A 19920-nucleotide genomic window follows, 5' to 3' on the forward strand; every position below is an offset into this window, starting at 1 on the left:
AACTTTTCTCCAAGACTGGACTCAGATCTCTGTTGTCCACTTAATCATCACAGCGCTCTTCCCTTTTATGATGTCTGTTAAATGAGCTGCAAGCGATGCAAAGCTGGCATAAATCTCTTGTAATACCCTGTAATAGGCCCTCGCCTTAGGCCTCTTGCACATGAACGTGTGCCCATGGCCATATTGCGTATCACTTGAATGGGTCCGCAATCACGGAGATGCGGAATGGAAGCATGGATCGGAACCCAATAGAAGCACTACGGAGTGCTTCTGTGATGTTTCTGTCCGTACCTCCGCACCGAAAAAAAAATAGAACTCGTTCTATTTTTTTTTGCGGTGTGGACAGATCACGGACCCATTCAAGTTGAATGGGTCTCGATCCATCCTGGCCACATCACAGACGTTGCCCGTGCATTGGGGACCGCAAATTGCAGTCCCCAATGCACGGAATGGATGAACAACGTTCGTGCGCAAGAGGCCTTACACCGAACTCTGTCAGTTTTTTTCTACAGGCTGCATAGGCTACTTTCACACCTGCGTTAGGTGCGGATCTGTCTGGTATCTGCACAGACGGATCCGCACCTATAATGCAAACGCTTGTATCCATTTAGAGCGGATCCGTTTGCATTATTCTTAAAAAAAAAAAAAAAGTCTAAGTCAAAACGGATCCATCCTGACTTACATTGAAAGTCAATGGGGGACGGATCCGTTTTCAATTGCACCATATTGTGTCAGTGAAAACGTATCAGTCCCCATTGACTTACATTGTAAGTCAGGACGGATCAGTTTGGCTCCACATCCCCAGGAGGACACCAGAACACTGCAAGCAGCGTTTTGGTGTCCGCATCCTGGGCAGAATGGAGGCGGAACAGAGCCAAACTGATGCATTCTGAATAGATCCTTATCTATTCAGAATGCATTGGGGCTGAACTGATCCATTTTTAACCGTTTATGAGATCCCTGACACTGATCTCACAAACGGAATTCAAAACGCCAGTGTGAAAGTAGCCTAATACAAACATAAAATCCCTAGCCTTGTCCAGACTCTAATTAAACAAATAGCAGTCCCTAACTATGTGCATCAGGCTGAACTAGTCTTGGCTTAGTCAAACAAAATCACATTGAGGTAGATTTATCAAAACTGTTGTAAAGGAAAACTGGTTTAATTGCCCATAGCAACCAATCAGACTCCACCTTTAATTTTTCAAAGCTCCATGGAAAATGGAAGGTGGATTCTGATTTGTTGCTTTCGGCAACTAAGCCAGATTTCCTTTAGACCAGTTTTGATAAATCTACCTCAATCTGTGATACTTGTAGTTTCCTTGCACAGGATTCAGCAATGTCCTCCTAACCAGGTACATCTCATGAAAATTTAGGGTAGGTTCACAAAGTTTTTTTTTGGAGCAGGTTTTAAGACAGATTTCCCTTCAGGTTTTTCAGCCCAAGTCAGGAGTGATTCCAGCAGGAAGGAAAAGTAAAATGTCTTTACTTTATGTTTCTGATTTCTTTCTAATCCACTTCTGGTTTCGGCTAAAAAACCTGCAGGAAAATATGCTTCAAAACCTCCTCTAAAAAACTCCATGTGAACCTATGCTCATACTGAGCCCTAAAAGCTGGCCATACACATTAGGCTTCATGCACACGACCGTGGTGTGTTTTGCGGTCTGCAAATTGCGGATCCGCAAAACACAGATGGCGTCTGTGCACATTCCGCAATTTGTGGAACGGCACAGACAGCCTTCAATATAAATGCCTATTCTTGTCCGCAAAGCACGGACAAGAATAGGACATGTTATACTTTTTTAGCGGGGACACGGAACGGAGCAACGGATGCGGACAGCACACGGAGTGCTGTCCGCATCTTTTGCGGCCCCATTGAAGTAAATGGGTCCGCATCTGAGCCGCCGATGCGGACCAAAACAACGGCCGTGTGCATGAGGCTGTAGATAGAAGTTTGGTTTATGGTTTAGTCATTTGGCGACTGTTCATTTCACAGACAGAGCCATTATTTTTTTATTGCATGTGCCTACTTTGGGGGACATGTGGGGTGGGGACACACAGGAAGACATATTATGGCCTCCTACACACGAACTGTGCTGCCCGTTTGCCGTATTGCGGACCGTATTTGCATTAAAGTCGGTCGGTGTTCGTGCATTGCCGCACGGCCACGGAAGCGCACACATTTGTGTGCAGGAGGCCTAAGAGACATCGAGTATATCGGGGAAATTACTATATTGGGACTTCTGTATGGGGGCCAATAACTATGTGGGGGAAAATTTATTATGGAAGGATTACTATGTGGGGGCTGTGTGGGGCCAAATTATTATGGGAGGGACTACTATGTGGGGGCAAATTACTATGTGGGCAGTGTGGGGGAAACTACTGTGTTGGGGCAGTGTGGGGTAAATCCCTGTGTGGTGGAAATTACTATGTGGGGCAGTGTGGGGGAAATTACTGTGTGTGGGGAAATTACTATATGAGGGCAGTGTGGGTGAAATTACTATGTGGGGGCAGGGTAGGGGCAAATTACTATGTGGGGCAGTGTGGCGGAAACTACTGTGTGGGGGCAGTGTGGAGAAATTGCTATGTGGGAGAAATGACTATATAGGGGAAGTGGGTGGGAAATTACTATGTGGGGGAAACTACTGTGTTGGGGTAGTGTGGGGGAAATTACTATGTGTGGGCAAATTACTATATGGGGCAGTGTGGGGGAAATTACTATGTGGGGACAGAGTGGGGGAAATTACTATGTGGGGGCAGTATGGGTGAAATTACTGTGTGGGGTAGTTTTGGGAAAATTACTATGAGGTGATTACTATGTGGGGGCAGTGTGGGGGAAATTACTATATGAGCACGTTGCTATTGGGGAAGCACTGTAGGGGCAATTCTATTATTTTTGGGAACACTATACAGGGATTACTGCCTGGAGCACAATATAGGGTGTCATTATTACTGGGGGCACTCTAGGGCACATTAGCTGCTGTGGACACTATAGGGACATTTAGGGTAATTTATCAAACTGGTGTAAACTAGAACTGGCTTACTTGCCCATAGCAGCCAATCAGGTCCCACCATTCTTTTTGACAGTTCTTTTGGAAATCCAGTTCTACTTAACACCAGTTTGATAAATGACCCCAATTATGTCTATTAGGGTCACTGTTTTTTCAGCAGTATAGTACCTGGGACATTGGGGAGCACAACGGGCACAGTATTGGGAGTGGCAGCAGGATGACACTGTGGGGACACCAGGATGGGGAGGTTGATGAAAAAATTGAGAAATCTAACGTGTCTGTATTACAAACTCTGTTACAACTCTGAGACGAGATGCGGCTGAAAGAATTTGCCATGGTGGTCTGGGTCAAATGGAGGAGAAGAGGAAAGAGAAAGTCTACATGACAGGAGATGTCACTGGATATAAGAGGTATGTGGTGCTGTATTCTCCTTAATGTCTTTTTAATTATAATTATATGTATTTTAAATTTGGTGACCACATTTTTCAGTTTTGGACCCAATTTGGGGTAACTTGAAGTATTTTTTTTAGTATGAAGAAGCCATATGACCTAGGAAGAGACTGTGGCGCTCACGAAGCATCGCAGCCTCTTCATGCAAAAAAAACTAAACTAATGCACCATGCTTGGAGTGACTGGGGCAGGGGGCAGGACATTGGGCAAGACACATTTACCATCTTTTATGCCTGAAAAACAGCAAAAAAACTAAGTGAAAACTTATCCCGCAGTGTGTCTAATTTATGACAAGGCCTGAGCCTTGTCACAAATTAGGAACTTTCTCTGCCAGTGCAGCAGAAAAACTAAGACCAGCCTAAAACGTCTTTGTAAGTGACCCCTAATGTTCCAAAGGGGGATCTAAACTTATGTACATAACCTCTTCAGCAGCAAGAAAAGTGATTTTCCAAGTTTGGAAGCATCTTCACCCATCCTCTTCTAAACTATTCTTAGAGAAGCGCTCTTACATTATGACAAAAAAAACATGTTTTGCCTTTTTTGATATTCTGTCAGTATAGAGGTACTGTCCATAAGATGGCCCCTGATGGAGGGTCATGTGACTAGACACATGACCCAGCCTCTTCCATTAAAACATGCTGCACCTGTATTAAACTCCAGTGCAGAAGGTGCAGTATTTTTGAATGGAGAAGACTGATTGATTTGCCTGGTTGAATGTCGAATGTCCCTCCATCAGCAGTCATTTCATGGACAGGACCTCTGTGTGGGCAGCACAACATACTTGGTCAACAACAGAGCAAACCTTATGAAATATACAGGGTAGTACAAAAGTATGATGCCACCTGAATATAAAGGATACAATATTTTTTAACATACAATTATATTTCCAGGGCCATTGTCCTACAATGGTATTTCCAGGGCCATTTCTATACTCAATATACAATGTATCAGACTCACAGCCAACCAATCAACATGACCATTTCCCTGGTGAATCATCTGTATTGGCTGTCTAGTAGCTCCTCTTTACAGTAAAGTGGGGTTATTATACATGTCCTGTACTGCCCTCTATCTGTATCAGTATGAGCGGTTGCTTTGGATGTCAGATGATGGTGGTTCCATTAAATTTTTCTGGTACACTGTGTGCTGTACAGGATCCTGAAGAAGCTGCTGTCCCCATCATAGGAAGTTATTTACAGCTTCCAGCAGCTATTTCTGACTGACTGACTTATATGTAAGGACTTACTTTATCTGTCCTAGGTATCTGCTTACTTTTCTTAAAACTTATTTTTCTTTTATTTTGAAATAACATTTTTGGGCTTTTGAATCATTTACTAGTTTTCCATAAAGTTATTGATTCAAGTTACTATATTTATTTTATATATATATATATATATATATATATATATACACACACACACACACACACACACACAGTCAGGTCCATACATATTGGGATTATCAACATAATTGTAACATTTTTGGCTCTATACACCACCACAATGGATTTCAAATGAAACTAACAAGATGTGCTTTAACTGCAGACTGTCAGCTTTAATTTGAGGGTATTTACATCCAAATCAGGTGAACGATGTAGGAATTACAACAGTTTGCATATGTGCCTTCCACTTGTTAAGGGTCCAAAAGTAATGGGACAATTGGCTTCTCAGCTGTTCCATGGCCAGGTGTGTGTTATTCCCTCAGCTGTTTGGAACATTCTTAAAAAGAAGGAACGCATCGGTGAGCTCAGCAACACCAAAAGACCTGGAAGACCATGGAAAACAACTGTGGTGGATGACTGAAGAATTCTTTCCCTGGTGAAGAAAACACCATTCACAACAGTTGGCCAGCTGAAGAACACTCTCCAGGAGGTAGGTGTATGTGTATCAAAGTCAGCAATCAAGAGACGACTTCACCAGAGTGAATACAGAGGGTTCACCACAAGATAGAAACCATTGGTGAGCCTCAAAAACAGGAAGGCCAGATTAGAGTTTGCCAAACAACATCTAAAAAAGCCTTCACAGTTCTGGAACAACATCCTATGGACAGATGAGACCAAGATCAACTTGTACCAGGGTGATGGGAAGAGAAGAGTATGGAGAAGGAAAGGAACTGCTCATGATCCTAAGTATACCACCTCATCAGCAAAGCATGGTGCTGGTAGTGTTATGGCTGCCAATGGAACTAGTTCTCTGGTATTTATTGATGATGTTACTGCTGACAAAAGCAGCAGGATGAATTCTAAAGTGTTTCGGGCAATATTATCTGCTCATATTCAGCCAAATGCTTCAGAACTCATTGTACACAGTTCACAGTGCAGTTCACAGCCGTGTGCGGGCCGTGGAACCGCGGCCTGGATCCCTTCCTGTGAGCTGGAGCGCACGGCGTCACTGGTTGCTATGACGCCGTGCGCTCCCTGCTGCCGCCGCTATACAGTAATACACTGGTATGATCTATACCAGTGTATTACTGTACTGTGCCGGCAGCAGGGGGCGCACGGCGTCATAGCAACCAGTGACGCTGTGCGCTCCAGCTCACAGGAAGGGATCCAGGCCGCGGTTCCACGGCCCGCACACGGCTGTGAACAACGGCCGTGTGCATGGGGCCTAAGGGAAATATGTGGAATGTTCTGCAATGGCCAAGTCAATCACCTAACCTGAATCAGATTGAGCATGCATTTCACTTGCTGAAGACAAAACTGAAAGGAAAATGCCCCAAGAACAAGCAGGAACTGAAGACAGTTGCAGTAGAGGCCTGGCAGAGCATCACCAGGGATGAAACCCAGCGTCTGATGATGTCTATGCGTTCCAGACTTCAGGCTGTAATTGACTGCAAAGGATTTGCAACCAATTATTAAAAACTGAAAGTTTGATTTTATGATTATTATTCTGTCCCATTACTTTTGGTCCCTTAACAAGTGGGAGGCACATATCCAAACTGTTGTAATTTCTACACCGTTCACCTAATTTGGATGTAAATACCCTCAAATTAAAGCCGCCAGTCTGCAGTTACATCTTGTTCGTTTCATTCATACAGTACAGACCAAAGGTTTGGACACACCTTCTCATTCAAAGAGTTTTCTTTATTTTCAGGACTATGAAAATTGTAGATTCACACTGAAGGCATCAAAACTATGAATTAACACATGTGGAATTATATACATAACAAAAAAGTGTGAAACAACTGAAAATATGTCATATTATAGGTTCTTCAAAGTAGCCACCTTTTGCTTTGATTACTGCTTTGCACACTCTTGGCATTCTCTTGATGAGCTTCAAGAGGTAGTCACCTGAAATGGTCTTCCAACAGTCTTGAAGGAGTTCCCAGAGATGTTAGCACTTGTTGGCCCTTTTGCCTTCACTCTGCGGTCCAGCTCACCCCAAACCATCTCGATTGGGTTCAGGTCCGGTGACTGTGGAGGCCAGGTCATCTGGCGCAGCACCCAATCACTCTCCTTCATGGTCAAATAGCCCTTACACAGCCTGGAGGTGTGTTTGGGGTCATTGTCCTGTTGAAAAATAAATGATGGTCCAACTAAACGCAAACCGGATGGAATAGCATGCCGCTGCAAGATGCTGTGGTAGCCATGCTGGTTCAGTATGCCTTCAATTTTGAATAAATCCCCAACAGTGTCACCAGCAAAGCACCCCCACACCATCACACCTCCTCCTCCATGCTTCACGGTGGGAACCAGGCATGTAGAGTCCATCCGTTCACCTTTTCTGCGTCGCACAAAGACACGGTGGTTGGAACCAAAGATCTCAAATTTGGACTCCTCAGACCAAAGCACAGATTTCCACTGGTCTAATGTCCATTCCTTGTGTTCATTAGCCCAAACAAGTCTCTTCTGCTTGTTGCCTGTCCTTAGCAGTGGTTTCCTAGCAGATATTCTACCATGAAGGCCTGATTCACACAGTCTCCTCTTAACAGTTGTTCTAGAGATGTGTCTGCTGCTAGAACTCTGTGTGGCATTGACCTGGTCTCTAATCTGAGCTGCTGTTAACCTGTGATTTCTGAGGCTGGTGACTCGGATGAACTTATCCTCCGCAGCAGAGGTGACTCTTGGTCTTCCATTCCTGGGGCGGTCTGCATGTGAGCCAGTTTCTTTGTAGCGCTTGATGGTTTTTGTGACTGCACTTGGGGACACTTTCAAAGTTTTCCCAATTTTTCGGACTGACTGACCTTCATTTCTTAAAGTAATTATGGCCACTCGTTTTTCTTTACTTAGCTGCTTTTTTCTTGCCATAATACAAATTCTAACAGTCTATTCAGTAGGACTATCAGCTGTGTATCCACCTGACTTCTCCACAACGCAACTGATGGTCCCAACCCCATTTATAAGGCAAGAAATCCCACTTATTAAACCTGACAAGGCACACCTGTGAAGTGAAAACCATTTCAGGTGACTACCTCTTGAAGCTCATCAAGAGAATGCCAAGAGTGTGCAGTAATCAAAGCAAAAGGTGGCTACTTTGAATAACCTAGAATATGACATATTTTCAGTTGTTTCACAATTTTTTTTATGATTCCACATGTGTTAATTCATAGTTTTGATGCCTTCAGTGTGAATCTACAATTTTCATAGTCATGAAAATAAAGAAAACTCTTTGAATGAGAAGGTGTGTCCAAACGTTTGGTCTGTACTGTATATATATATATATTTTTTTTTTTTCCCCCTATATGCCGAGGGCACTTAGAGGAGCCATTATTTATACTGGGGGTACTATGGGGGCTATTATATGTCCTGGGGCACTACAGAGGGGCATTATATATACTGAGGGCACTGTGCAGGGGGGAGGGGCATAATATGTACTGAGGGCACTTCAGGGGTTGGAGTTAAAAAAAAACGCCAATTATATTGATCTGTTTTTTAAGGCTTTTAAAAAGGATGCAAAAGGGATGTTAAAAACAGATAGACAGACAGAAAATAGATGCACAAACTGATGCAAAGTGGCCTCTGACAGTTTATTCATTTTTAACTGACATTTTTCTTTTCACTGTCATGTGAACGTACTCTAAAAGATTTCAATGTAATTTTATGTAAGACTATTAACATGGCCAATTGTGGCCATCAAAATGCCTTCTGTTAGGCACAGATCCTTTGCTAAATAATAAACCAATTACTATTTGGCATGAAATAATATTCACGCAAAGCAGCTCATAGTTGGCATTAGAAACCATACTAGCATTTCATATTCCCTGTGTTTACTGAGCTATCAGTGATGCCTGACTGGTAATACAAAAGCAAACATTGAGGTAAGAGATATATCTCAGCTGGCAGGCTTGAGTGGAGGAAAGCCTTTCTTTACCTAAGAATTGCAAGGTAAGCAGGAAACCTTTTCTACACAAGGCATCAACAATTTATAGCACCACTGGTTGTCAAAAGAGATATGAAGACATCTGTCTGGAGAGAATTGACAAGGCACTTATTGTCATATTCAGTTCACATGAAATGTGATGCTTACTAATACGCTGTAAATATTACATGGAATAATGAAAAAATACACCGTTTAAAAAGTATAGTATCAATGATATAAAAGTAGATGTCTTTCGGCTGGTGGTGGGCTCATGTAGCTTTATATCTACTCCCCAATTTTCCCAAGATGGCCGGACTATTGTACAAAACAAGCACTTTTACCTTTTGGGTCACCCCTTTCCCTCATAGATTGTAAGCTCTTGCGAGCAGGGCCCTCATATCGCCACTTAGAGAATTTGCTAGTATTTAGAATGAAGTGCTATATATTCGTATTCGCGAATAGTGTTGAATATTCTAATCGTGAAATTATCGCGAATATATTACATTGCCAATTTTTCTCAATCAAGTAAACAATGACTGGAGATCACGAATTCGCGAATTTTTGGCGAATATTCGGCCAAAAATCGGCAAAATATTGTGAATTCAAATATTGCCTATGCTGCTCATCACTATTTATGACTGTACATGAACCCGTGAACTGTAAAGCGCTGCAGAATATGTTGGTGCTATACAGTATAAATAAAGATTATTATTATTATGTCTTGGGAGGTCAAGTGGCAGATGATATGAGGTTCATCACAAAAGGCCATTGACGACATAACACTGCAAATTTCATAATGGCAGCATATGGGAATAGAGTAGAATTTAAGAGGTCTTTTTTTTTTTATTTTTTAGAACAGTAGAACCCAAAATTTGAATCTGTCCAATGTATTTTCCCTTCCCTCACCTACAGATGTGTGAGGGTGTCCAAGTGTCTCTTTGAAAATTTGATTCCATGAAAAACACATTGTGTGAAGTTGCAGCAGTATTGTGGTAAAACATAGGTAGAAAACTAGTTGTTCAGAGCTTGTACAACTACTTGTAAGACTATAGGCCAGAATATATGCTTCTACTGTGAATATTTTAGGCTACTTTCACACTTGCGGCAGTGTGATCCGGCAAGCAGTTCCATCGTTGGAACTGCCTACTGGATTAGCCGATCTGGATGTGACTGAAAGCATTCGTGAGACGGATCCGGATGCGGATCTGTCTCACAAATGCATTGCAAGAACGGATCCGTCTCTCCGCTTGTCATGTGGACAGACGGGTCCGTCTTGTATCTTTTTTCACATTTTTACCGGTCTGCGCATGCGCAGACCGGAAGGACGGATCTGGCATTCTGGTATTTTGAATGCCGAATCCGGCACTAATACATTCCTAAGGGGAAAAATGCCGGAGATAAAACCATAGCATGCTACGGTTTTCTCTTTTGCCTGATCAGTAAAAAAGACTGAACTGAAGACATCCTGATGCAAACTGAACGGATTAGGGCTCTTTCACACCTGCGTTATTGTCTTCCGGCATAGAGTTCTGTAGTCGGGGCTCTATGCCGGAAGAATCCTGATCAGGATTATCCTAATGCATTCTGAATGGAGTGAAATCCGTTCAGGATGCATCAGGATGTCTTCAGTTCCGGAACGGAACGTTTTTTGGCCGGAGAAAATACCGCAGCATGCTGCGCTTTTTGCTCCAGCCAAAAAAACTGAAGACTTGCCGCAAGGCCGGATCCGGAATGAATGCCCATTGAAAGGCATTGATCCGGATCCGGCCTTAAGCTAAACGTCGTTTCGGCCCATTGCCGGATACGACGTTTAGCTTTTTTACAATGGTTACCATGGCTGCCGGGACGCTAAAGTCCTGGCAGCCATGGTAAAGTGTAGCGGGGAGCGGGGGAGCAGCATACTTACCATCTTGGACTAAAGTCATTTTTTTCAATTGCTCTTAATTAAAAATGTACAACGCTTTTGTTCTGCAGCCTTCCCTTTCAGTTTATCCGCACACTGGCTTGATTTCTGTCTCATTTGGATCTGTCAGACAGCAGCTCTGACACTCCATGTGTAGCTCTTATCTCTAAATTCCTGACAGCTCATAAACACTCTTTTAAGCCATATTTCTATTTTAGCAAACTGATAAAGGTTTAACTATAATTAGTGTTTATGAGCTGTCAGGAGTTTAGAGATGGGGCTACACACTACACTCTGAGCCATCGGAGCAGTTCTCTGATATAATTCACTGTGAAATACACTACAAATACACAGAAACAAAAAGCTTTAATGGAAAAGCTGTTGAAAATGTTGAAAGGGAACCTGTCACCTGTACTATGCAGCCATCAATAAGAGCAGCATAGTATAGTGACAGATGCTCTTATTTCAGCCGTCACTTCTGAGCTAGCATTAAAGGGACACTGTCACCTGGGTTTTGGGTATAGAGCTGCGGACATGTGCTGCTAGATTGCCACTAGCACGTCCGCAATATTCATTTCCCATAGCTCTCAGTGCTTTTATTTTAAAAAACAACAACAACTATTTTATATATATGTAAATGAGGCAAGTAAGGAGCCCAAGGGGCTGTTACTAACGTTTCAGGAGCCCAGCCATGCCTAGTGTGAAGGAGCCCAGCAACCGCTGGGATCCTCCGAATCTCCTCCTTGCTCCCCGACGTCACAAAGTTAGAGCGCTGTAATCTCGCGATGCCAGCATGGTGTTCATTCCCTGTGCTGGCATGAGCCTCAGGGAACGAATTGCGCATGCGCGAGATTACGGCGCTTCAACTATGTGATATTAGGGGATCAAGGAGGAGATTTGGAGGATGCGGGCGGTGCTGGGCTCCTTTACACTAGGCGTGGCTGGGCTCCAGAAACGTTAGTAACAGCCCCTTGGGCTCCTTACTTGCCTCATTTACATATATATAAAATAGTTTTTTTAGCAAAATAAAAGCACTGAGAGCTATAGGGAATGTATATTGCGGACGTGCTAGCGGTGATCTAGCAGCGCATGTCCGCAGCTCTATACCCAAAATCCAAGTGACAGTGTCCCTAAGTACTTTTACCGACATGCTGAACCTTGCAGTGTGTGCCAGAGCTACCAGGGAGATTACTCTGATGAGGCTTGCTGCCCACACCCATCCCCCTCCTCTAGAGGATGACCAGCAGGTTTTTTTCCTGTTACTCATAGGAAAGAAACCTTCCAGTCATCGTCCGGAGGTGGGGGCAGCAAACCTCAATGGAGTTGTCTCCATGTAGTGCTGGCACGTGCTGAGGAGTTCAGCATGTCAGTACTGCCAGGTCAGAAGTAACAGACCATTGAAATCAGCGGGTCTGTCACTATAGTATTCTGCCCTTAGTTAGGGAAGCATAGTACAGGTGACAGGTTCAAATACAGACCAGTTGAAAACATGATTTTTAGCCCCAAATAAATGTAATTAAAATAATTGTTTATGACGGTGTTCATAGCCTTTAAAGGGAACCTGTCAGGAGCTTATAGCTTCCTAAACCATGGGCAAGCATAAAATCCTGAGAGGCTCCCTAGATACAAATGTAGCTGTAGCCGGTCGAGATTTCATGCTGCCCCTGATTTGGGCAGCATAAAGCCCCTGACTGGTTCCCTTTAAAAAGTTATATCTATTGTAAAGACAAGCCTAGTTTTAACAGGAAGGTTCCAGCACATGCAAGGTTTGCCGTATTGTGCAACACCTTATGTTGATGTAGTAAACCCTGTATGTCTTAAATATAAGAATAATAAGCCATAGAAGACTAACATTAATTGAAAGGAAAGAGATCAGTCACACTACATTTCACATCACGAGAGAAATGAAATGCTTTAGCCTATGTGTCCCTTGTAAGACACAATTAGATACTCTTCAACTTTAATGATGAAGCTTTTTTTTGTCTGGGAACATAAATATTTGTTTTTTGTAATTAATGTTGCATCAACAAGCATAAAAGAGTTATTCATGCAATGTTTTCTGCGGTTTCAACAAATTGCGCCATAACTGTCAGTATGCTTATCATTTATCAACAAAATGCACAGTGTCAGTAGAAGCGCCCAGTCCTTTCCAGTGATAATGTCCTGTCATCACATGGGAAGTATGAGGTCAGTCACAGAACAAATACCATTGGCAACAATAAATACCGTAGCTTGTTAAAGAATATATGAACATTATTTACCAAGGTGCATGTGCAACTGTAAATCTTCGTTGCATTCGATTATTCCGGCTCATGAGAAGTTTGCGGAGAAGAAGCGGTGAATTACGTGGTGAGTTACGTGGAGAACTGAGAGGAGAACTTCGAGGAGAACTCTTGGGGGATCCATGAGGAGATATGCGAATGCCATTTCTCTGAGGAGAAGTGCTTCTTGGTGGCACCTGCATTTTGTTTTCTTCTACAGATGTGATAGAAGTGGTGCTGGCTGTAAAGTCCAGTAGTTCAGAAAGTGCTCTCACAAAGAGTGCAATGAAATGTTTTCGGGCTGACAGCCTTTTCTGTAGTCTCTGCAGGCATACATCTGTGGCTATGTCCTACATCAGTCTCAATTTAAGATTAAGCAAGCAGTAATTACAGGTTGTGTTCATCTCATGAAACGTGTGTTCTTTCTGTAGATCCCCAGTGATCAATCTCAAATTTCTTCTCTTCTACTTATGCTAGAATTTACAGTTCCTTCTTGCCGACTTCGACAGCTAAGTTTAACTTATCATAGGAATCAGAGAAAACCTTCCAGCTGTATCACTGACCATGAAATCTGCAGTCAAAACTGAAAACTTCAAATTTTCTGCAGGAACAATCTTCTATAAGCCTCCAGACGCACAGCTAGAGTGTCAGCTCTCCAGTGGAAAAGTCGCAGAACAAGTTGTCCAGAATTAATATACTCTGCCTCTCCCGCACACAGACAGCTATAAGTATAGAGAACTGATCCTGTTACAGTTTGTTTATCCACGCTGTCTCCAGCAGTCTCAGCCAAACCTACGTCAGTCACCCAGCTCTCTTCCTTTCTCATAAAAACTGACTGGCAGAGCTGAGGGAAGCCCACAGAGGTTGTCAGGATTGCAGGAAGTTAACAGGATATAGAAGTTTATATCTGTATAACATCAAAGTGTTACAGGATGTATTTAATAACTTAAAGGGGTTCTGTAGCTTTTTATTACTAATGATCTATCCTCTGGATAGATCATCAGCATCTGATCGGTGGAGGTCCAACACTTGGGACCCCTGCCGATCAGCTGTTTGAGAAGGAAGCTGCGCTGGCAGTAGCGCCATGGTCTTCTCGCTGTTTTCTGCAAGTCCAGTGACGTCACAACTACTATTGCCTGGGAACAGCTAAACCCTGTTCATTTCACTGGGGATAAGCCGCGACCAGGCCAGTGATAGTAGTCGTGACCTCACTGAGCCTGCGGGAATCAGCGAGAAGGCTATGGCACTACTGCTAGCGCCACTGCCTATGCAAACAGCTGACCGGCAAGGTCCTGCGTGTCGGACTCCCCCACCAATCAGATACTGATGACCTATCCAGAGGATAGATGATCAGTAAGAAAAAGCTACATAACAACTTTAACTGAGGTCCTTCATGTACTTCAATGAACCTATGTTGGTACCTGAATGCAAATACACATTCTCTAAGTTATTCTATATGTCTATATGGTGAATACAGTCCGTTAGGTATTTAAATGGTTATAAAATCTGCTGTTGCTTAGCAATACAAAAATAAGCTCTCCTATTTCATTATAATTTAGCAGTATTCTAATAGCAATAGTCAAGATTACATATAAAAATGAATTAAAAAAAAATGAACAATACAAGAAAAATAATAGTGGATAGTCTTGAGTTACTTAACCCCTTCAAGATAAAGCCCATGATCATTTTTGCATTTTTTTTCCTCCTCACATTCCAAGAATCATAACTTTTCCGTTCACATAGCCATGTTAGACTTATTGTTCACAGGACAAGTTGTATATTTATTGGCACCATTTAATTTACCATGTCTTGTATTGGAAAACGGGAAAAAAATATTTGTGGAGTGAAATTCAAAAAAATCCTAAATTTTGCTTTTAAAGTTTTTTGGGGTTTTGATATTACAGCATTCAATGTGCGCTTAACCCTTTAAGGACCTGCGCTATACATGTACGACGCAGATGGACGTGACTTAAGGACCAGCATCGTACATGTACGGCGCAAGGTCCGCCGGGTGCTGGGGCAGGGTTGCGGGGGAATCGGCGCACCATGGCTGCTCTTACCGGCAGGCATCTATGCCGAGTAAGGGCAGCATGGTGTCTTTCCACCCCTTGCAGCTGCAAGATGAAAACCGGCACATCGCAGCACCGAAAGCAGAAGGAAGATGCAGGGAGGTTCGGGAGGAAGGGGGTGTTGGGGGGGGGGGGGGGGTCATGGGGAGGTAACCAGTGCTAAACTAGTCAGCACCGGTCTCCTCCGAGGTCAGGCAGGAGACTCCAGTGTTTGGCGTCCCCTGCTAGCGCTGCGATTGGCTGGAAATACTCTCCAGCCAATGGCAGCGCTATAGCAGCACAGGAAACGGCTGAACCTCTCTGCAGGAAGCCATTCTAGCTGGTGACTGCATGCAGAGAGGTTTTGTGCTTCTCTGTGCTGCTTGTTGGCTTGCTGGGACTGCGATTTGAGCTTTTCCTGCTGAAAGAAGAAATAATAAAAGACGAAAGAACATCTGGAATTGCTGCACTGAATTTTTTTTTCATTTGCAGCTGTTCCAGATCCCTAAACCACCCTCCATCCCTGTCCCTGTCTCTTTTTGGGGACTCGTGCTGCATATGGGCATTGTAAAGAAGCCAAACGTTAGACTTTTTTCGGAGTTCGGACATTTTCTACCAGACTCCAATTTACAGTAAGACCATGACCCGGAAGCGATTTGAGTCAATTCAGAAATTCCTACATTACAACGACACTGCACAGTGCCCACCCCAAAACGACCCAACATTTGACCATCTGTTCAAGGTTAGGCCTGTCATTGATCACTTTAACACCATGTTTGCTGAGGTGTACAACCCTGATAAAAATGTCAGTGTAAATGAGTCCCTATTACTTTTCACAGGGAGAATTGGATTCCGCCAGTACCTACCTAGCAAACGGGCAAGGTATGGCATAAAGATTTACAAACTTTGTGAGAGTAGTTCTGGGTACACCCACAAGTTCCGCATTTTCTAAGGGAAAGATTCCTGGATAAAACCCCCAAAATGCCCCCCCCCCATACTAGGTGGCATCCAAGTTAGTGGGAATATTGTGTGGGACTTACTGCACCCGCTGCTGGATAAGGGTTACCACCTCTATGTGGATAACTATTATACCAGCATACTCCTATTCATGTCCCTAACTGCACAGTGTGCAAAAATCAGGTAGGTCAACCACTGAGAATGGGTAAAAGTAGGGCTCTCCTCCATGAGAACATGCTGGTGGTTAAGTACAAGGGACATCTTTGTACTGACCACCATTCACACTAACACCAGCTCCCCTACTCCTGTACGAGGTACCACAACCACTACCCCCAAACCTGTTTGTATCCTGGCACATGGGAGGGGTGGAACTTTCAGATCAACTTCTGAAGCCCTAAAGTGCCACTCAAAAAAGGTGTGGTACAAAAAGCAGGCCATACACATTGTACAGATGGCAATGTGCAATGCGTACATGCTATTTCAATCTGCAGGCCACACAGGAACTTTCCTTCAGTTCCAAGAGGTAGTTATCAAGGCCCTAATTTTTCAAAGCCAGGCCGGGGAGGGTCCCAGTACTTCAGGAAGTCATGGTGTACCAGGGAAACATTTTCCAGGTCAAGTCCCCCAGACAGCAAGGAAGGGAAGGACCCAAAAAAGAAGCAGGGTGTGTTCCAAAAGGGGGATAAGGAAAGACACCATTTACCACAGCGAAACCTGCCCTGAAAAAACAGGCCTGTGCATGCAGGAGTGTTTTGAAATCTACCACTCATCCATGGAGTATTAATTTAATTTCATCCATGATGTACTCTGTAGTTTTACCACCTTATATCTCTAATTTAGTCTGCATAGCTTTCAGATCCACTTTTCACCAACCACTACATATTCATTTCTGTGAAACACCTATTAGGTCAAAAGTGTCCTTTCCACCCCTTAGAAATATTCATACGGGTGTGCAATTTCCAAAATGGGGTCACTTCTTGGGTTTTTAATTTCTGGGGACCTCAGGAATTTTTTAACATGAGACATGGCACCTAAAATCAATGTCTGCCAATTCAGGTCAGCAAAATCCATAATTTGCTGTTTGACTCCAGAGCCCTGCTGTGCGCCCATACATAATTTTTTGAGCACATATTGGATGTTGCCGTATTCGGGGGGGGGGGGGGAATGGGAAACAAAATGTGGAGTGCATTTCTTCCTGTTACCCTTTGGGAAACTGAACAATGTGGGTGTAAAGCAACTTTTCTGTGAAAAAAATGAAATTTTTCATTTTCGCTGCCAAGTGTTTCCTAATTGTAGGAAACACCTTTGAGGTCAAAGTGCTCACTACACACCTTGATAGATTTCTTGAGGGGTGTAGTTTCCAAAATGGGGTAACTTTTTGGGGGGGTTCCACCTCAGGGTGTCTTCATATGCGACATAGCCCCCAATTACCATTCCGGCTAAATCCACTCTCCTAAAGCCATATGGTGCTCCTTCCACTCTGAAGCCTGCTGGTCGCCCATACATATTTTTTTTAGCACACATAGGGTGTTTCCGTATTCGTGGGGAAATGGGGAACAACATGTAGGGTGCATTTTGTCCTGTTACCCTTTGGGAAAGTGAAACATGAGGGTACAAAACAACTTTTTCTAGAAAAAAAATTCAATTTTTCATTTTCACTGCCAATTGTTTCCTAATTGTAGGACACACCTTTGAGGTCAAAGTGCTCACTGCACACCTTAAAAGATTCCTTGAGGAATGTCATTTCCAAATTGGGTTCACTTTTTGGGGGTTTCCACTGTAGGGCTACCTCAGGGTGTCTTCTTATGCGACATAGCTCCCAGCTAAATCCGCTCTCCAAAAGCCATATGGTGCTCCTTCCACTCTGAAGCCTGCTGTGCACCCATACATCAGTTTTTGAGCACTTACAGTATAGGGTGCTTCTGTAAACTCCAGATTCAGGGTAATAGATTTTGACTTTTGTTTGTTTGCTGTTAACCCTTGATGTGTTGAAAAAAAAAATATTCAAATTTTAAATCTGCAACAAAAAAAAGTGAAATTTTGAAATTTCATTCCCATTTTCCTTTAATTCTCATGGGACACCTAAAGGGTTAACAAAGTTTATAAAATCATTTTTTAATAGCTTGAGGGGTGTAGTTTCTAAAACTGGGTGATTTATGGGTGGTTTCTAATATGTAAGCCCCACAAAGTTACTTCATAACTGAACTGGTCCTTAAAACATTGGGTTTTGGAAATTTTTGTAAAAATGTTAAGATTGACTTCTAAGCCTTCTAACGTCCCAAGAAAAATAAAATGTTATTTTCAAAATGATCCAAACATGGAGTAGACATATGGGGAATGTAAAGTAATAACTATTTTTAGAGGTATTTATCTATTTCACAGTTTTGAAAAGCCTACAACCAGTGACCCTGCTGCCTCTATACCGCCATGACCAACTTAACCCTGTGTCCTTCTCCCATACCATGTAGATTGTGGGCCCTCTCTCCTTCTGTACCAGTTTGTAACTCATCTTGTTTATGATTAGTGCAATTGTCTGTATTATGAATGTGCACCCCTTATCATATGTACAGCGCTATGGAATGAATGGCGCTTTAATAATAATAAATAATTATTTTAAAAGTAGAGAAATTGAAATGTGGAATTTTTTTTGTAAATTTGGTATTTTTTTTATAAATAAAAATAAAATATTTTGACTCAAATTTAACACTGTCATGAAGTACAATATGTGACGAGAAAACAATCTCAGAATGGCCTGGATAAGTAAAAGCGTTTTAAAGTTATTACCACATAAAATTACACGTCAGATTTTCTAAAAATGGCCTGGTGCTTAAAGTGAAAAATAGCAGGGTCCTGAAGGGGTTAAAATAACATGACATCCTTATTCTGTTGGTTAATATTAGAGATTTTTCAAAAATTTGATTCGGATGCTTCGCCAAATTTCTCCAAGAAATTTGCTTTGTTCGGAATTCATTTGTCGCAAAGCGTGTTAAATCAGCTTTATCCCTGCCTGCAGGGGCAGTGGATTTCAGTGTGCATCACTGTTTATTGCAGCAACATGCATAGCTTTCAGGTAGTGAAACAGTTACTGTGTGTCAGTATGACAGGGAGGTCTTATACAGTACATGGACGTGCGCATCGTTATAAAGGTCCTAGCAAAAAATAAATAAAAATACAGCAGGGAAAAACTTTACTTCACTTCACTTATTTGGTCAGTTAGGGGTCAAAATCACAGAACAGGTGCTGATGTTTTCATGATACCTTATCTGGTAGTAAGATTGGCGCCTGATTTTGGCTCACCATACAGTAACTGCTGGAATTTACTGACCAAATAGCTGAAGTGTAAACTCAGCCTTACAGGTCAATGTTAGTGTCACATATAATGTACTTAAAGGGAACCTGTCACCAACTTTATGATGACCTCACTGATGGCAGCATAAAATAGTGACAGAAATGCTGATTTCAGAAGTGTCTCATTTATGAGCTAAAAGTAAATGAAAAGAGTCAAATCTATCTAAATAATATCACAGGATATAGCTACTAGAGAGGGATCATTGATCCAGGGAGTTATTCTGATTGCCTGATTGGAGTCGGGAAGGAATTTTTTATTCCCCTAAAGTGAGGAAAATTGGCTTCTACCTCACAGTTTTTTTTTGCCTTCCTCTGTATGCCTTCCTCTGTATCAACTTGTAGGATGACAGGCCGAACTGGATGGACAAATGTCTTTTTTCGGCCTTATGTTCTATGTTACTAAATCTACCTTAGAAGAGTCATGGTTATTCATAATCTCCTGCTCTCTCACCCATCTGCTGATGATTGTCAGTTCTCCCCTAGACAGAAAGGGAGAAAACTAGGTAGAAGACTGTCAATCATCAGCAGGTGGGCAGGGAGAGCAGGAATTTTTGAATAACCATGACTCTTCTCAGGTGGCCGAGACTCTTTTCCAGGCTCAGTCTGCAATGATTGTGATGTTGGTTCTCGGCAAACACTTACTTTCAA

General features: G+C 42.6%; 1 protein-coding gene across 3 annotated transcripts in view; it reads right to left on the minus strand.

Moving 5' to 3' along the window:
• Positions 1 to 19920, minus strand: part of PDE4C (phosphodiesterase 4C) — a 1152632-nt gene that overhangs the window by 348500 nt on the left and 784212 nt on the right. Inside the window, exon 1 of one of the 3 annotated variants that reach the window (XM_044305726.1) lies at positions 12920 to 13627. The exons of the other annotated variants lie outside the window; for them this stretch is intronic. Coding sequence (XP_044161661.1) covers positions 12920 to 13122 — 203 coding nt within the window. The 5' untranslated portion in view covers positions 13123 to 13627. Of the gene's footprint in view, positions 1 to 12919; positions 13628 to 19920 lie in introns of those variants that run through there. 3 annotated transcript variants of the gene reach the window in all.

The sequence above is a fragment of the Bufo gargarizans genome, chromosome 1 (assembly GCF_014858855.1).
Source record: "Bufo gargarizans isolate SCDJY-AF-19 chromosome 1, ASM1485885v1, whole genome shotgun sequence".
NCBI lineage: Eukaryota > Metazoa > Chordata > Amphibia > Anura > Bufonidae > Bufo > Bufo gargarizans.